The following is a 2,582-nucleotide window of genomic DNA, read 5'->3' as shown; positions in this document are numbered from 1 at the left end:
GGGCCTGTTGCACAAAAGTAGAATTAAGACATCCGGGATAAATGACTAAGCTGAGCTCAATGAAGCCAAAACATGTGCGTCCAGGCTTAATTGGTTGCACAAAGACCAAGCCAGGATGAGCAGACACGGATTCATTAAGCCAGGTGAAACCAATCCTGGATAGGTGCGCTCACGGCTCACTCAAATAGACCCCGCCACAGATCACAGATTAACTGATTTACCATGGCAACTAGAGCCGCGTACTTTTCCCCGTCGGAAGCACAAATCTTCATGGAGGCATACGAGGAGGTAAAATATATAATTAAGAAGAAAGGCAACACCGCCACAGTGATAAAGCAAAGAGAAAAAGCGTGGCAAAGTATTGCAGACCGCCTGAATGCGTAAGTAGTGCACAATTACACACTCACCGCTCCGCTGAAACATCACAATTACAATTCAAATATTTAATTCACATCTCCAAAAACGCAGTTGTACTGTAATTATGAAACGGTTAAATTTTTTATTGAAATGCACTGCAGATATGAGTGAAATTGTGTAAAGTAAGTCCATCACACTGTATAAAGCTATGATAAATTATTATTAAAGCCTTACATTATTATTTAACGTTACTACGCTCAGTACGGTTTAATCTTAGCCGTTGTACTCTGCTTATGTTGTCCACCGTTTTTTTTGTGTTTCTCCTGCTTTCATTAATGTAAAGCTGCTTTGACAGAATGAAACAATTGTGAAAAGTGCTATATAAATAAAATTTAATTGAATAAATAGATGAGCTATAATAATAATCACTTTAATTTATATAGCGCCTTTCAAAGGACCCAAGGTCGGTTGCTCACTGCACTGCAAAAATGTCTTTCTTACTTAGTATTTTTGTCTTGTTTTCAGTTAAAAAAATATCTAAAAACATCTTGAATATTTTCTTGAGCAAAATTACCTAGGAAAATAAGCAAAAAAATCTGCCAGTGATGTGCATTGATTGGTGTAATATTCCTCATCTTATGATTTCAGATGGTCTGCAATGCTGACTGTGTGATCAGCAATGTTGTGGCAAAATGGCCTGGCTCAGTCCATGACTCCAGAATCTTTCGGGCCTCTGAAATCTATCAGTGCCTATCACAAGGTAAGCCACACAACCCCTATTTATAACCATCATGGCTGTGTCAAGAATATCACTGTGTTTATGAGGTAGTAATGATGAGATTTTGTGTTGACAGGTGAATTCTCTGGTGTGTTGCTGGGAGACAGGGGGTATGGCTGCCAGCCTTTTCTCCTGACACCTTTCACAGACCCCCAGGAAGCACAGCAGGCCTACAACCATGCCCATGCCAGGACCAGGGCCAGAGTTGAAATGACCTTTGGCCTCCTGAAGGCACGCTTTCACTGCCTTCACAAATTAAGGGTCAGCCCTGTTAGGGCATGTGATATTACTGTGGCTTGTGCTGTCCTCCACAATGTGGCCTGCCTGAGGAAGGAGAGAGGGCCCCCAGAGTGCCACCAGCCATGGACTGGGACAATCCGGCAATCTTCCCTGATGACGACAGTGGTCGGCTGCTGAGGGACCAATATGTGTTGAATTATTTTAGTTAGTATGTGTGCTTTCAATTTTGGTTAAATATGTCCTGCGGTGGCAGAGGAATTTGGGTTTTTTGGGTTCGTTTTTTACGAATTTGGCCTCTTATGATGTTTGTGCGGTATACTGTGTGTAATACAAGGCTGCAGGGAGGCTACTGCATCCATTCATTTGTCTGTTCAGTTGATGTGTATGGATTTGTCCTGCATTTATTTTAGTGTGCAGACATGCAGGGTGTGTTATACAGACCTTTGAATGTGTATGTATCATTTTTGTATAATATGCTTGGATTCTGTGCTTTCCATCTTGTAGAGTCACTGTGACTTCAGTTTCGAAAGGAGCTGATGGTTTACCTGCTTTGTTTTGTCCTTATTCAATAAAGGAACATAATGTTACACATTGTGTTTTTATATTCATATGGAATGTGTATTTGTTTATATGACAGAGTACTAGGGCCACACTGAAGAAAAGGATAAAGTCATAAATTTGAGGCTGGTTCTTTCTGCAGAAAAGCTATATTGTTTTTACAGTTTTGATACTTATGACAATGTGATACTTAATATTCTGGCACATCAGCATGTCTTTGTTTATGAAAAACCATACTGAAGTACAATTTCACGAAATGCCCCGCATCTGTCATTTTTTTAACAACTGTCCTCCTTTAAAACAACTGGTTACAATATTATGACTTGTCTTTTTTCCCTCTGTGGCCCTAATATTCTATCATTTTATATATAGTCTATGGAAACTGTAAATTATCTAATGATAGCAACATCTAAAAATCATTTTTATCCAAAATCATTGAAATTAATGATCACAAACGTTTAAATAATGACAGTGGGTCTAGTTATATGTGATAACAATGTATAGTGAGCAGTGAAATAACTATTGGTTTCCATTTGTGGTGACTGCTGACTGACATTAGGGATGAGATTAAATAGATCCTGGAATTTAGCCTGGTCTGGAGCAGGCTAGCTCCACAGAATACATCTCCATGGTAATTTATACCATAACA

General features: G+C 39.2%; 1 protein-coding gene across 1 annotated transcript; it reads left to right on the top strand.

The window, feature by feature from the left end:
* The first annotated feature begins 253 nt into the window (after positions 1 to 253).
* On the top strand, positions 254 to 1,639 carry LOC127923702 (putative nuclease HARBI1). Its single transcript, XM_052507772.1, has 3 exons — positions 254 to 380; positions 1,006 to 1,117; positions 1,212 to 1,639. Exons 2-3 carry the CDS (start codon positions 1,006 to 1,008, stop codon positions 1,550 to 1,552), a joined length of 453 nt encoding a protein of 150 aa, XP_052363732.1. The 5' UTR covers positions 254 to 380; the 3' UTR covers positions 1,553 to 1,639.
* Positions 1,640 to 2,582: the final 943 nt, after the last annotated feature.

Source organism: Oncorhynchus keta, unplaced genomic scaffold, assembly GCF_023373465.1.
Source record: "Oncorhynchus keta strain PuntledgeMale-10-30-2019 unplaced genomic scaffold, Oket_V2 Un_contig_3081_pilon_pilon, whole genome shotgun sequence".
Taxonomy (NCBI): Eukaryota; Metazoa; Chordata; class Actinopteri; order Salmoniformes; family Salmonidae; genus Oncorhynchus; species Oncorhynchus keta.
Note: the sequence above shows the minus strand (reverse complement) of the source record. Positions and strands in the feature narration are given on the sequence as shown.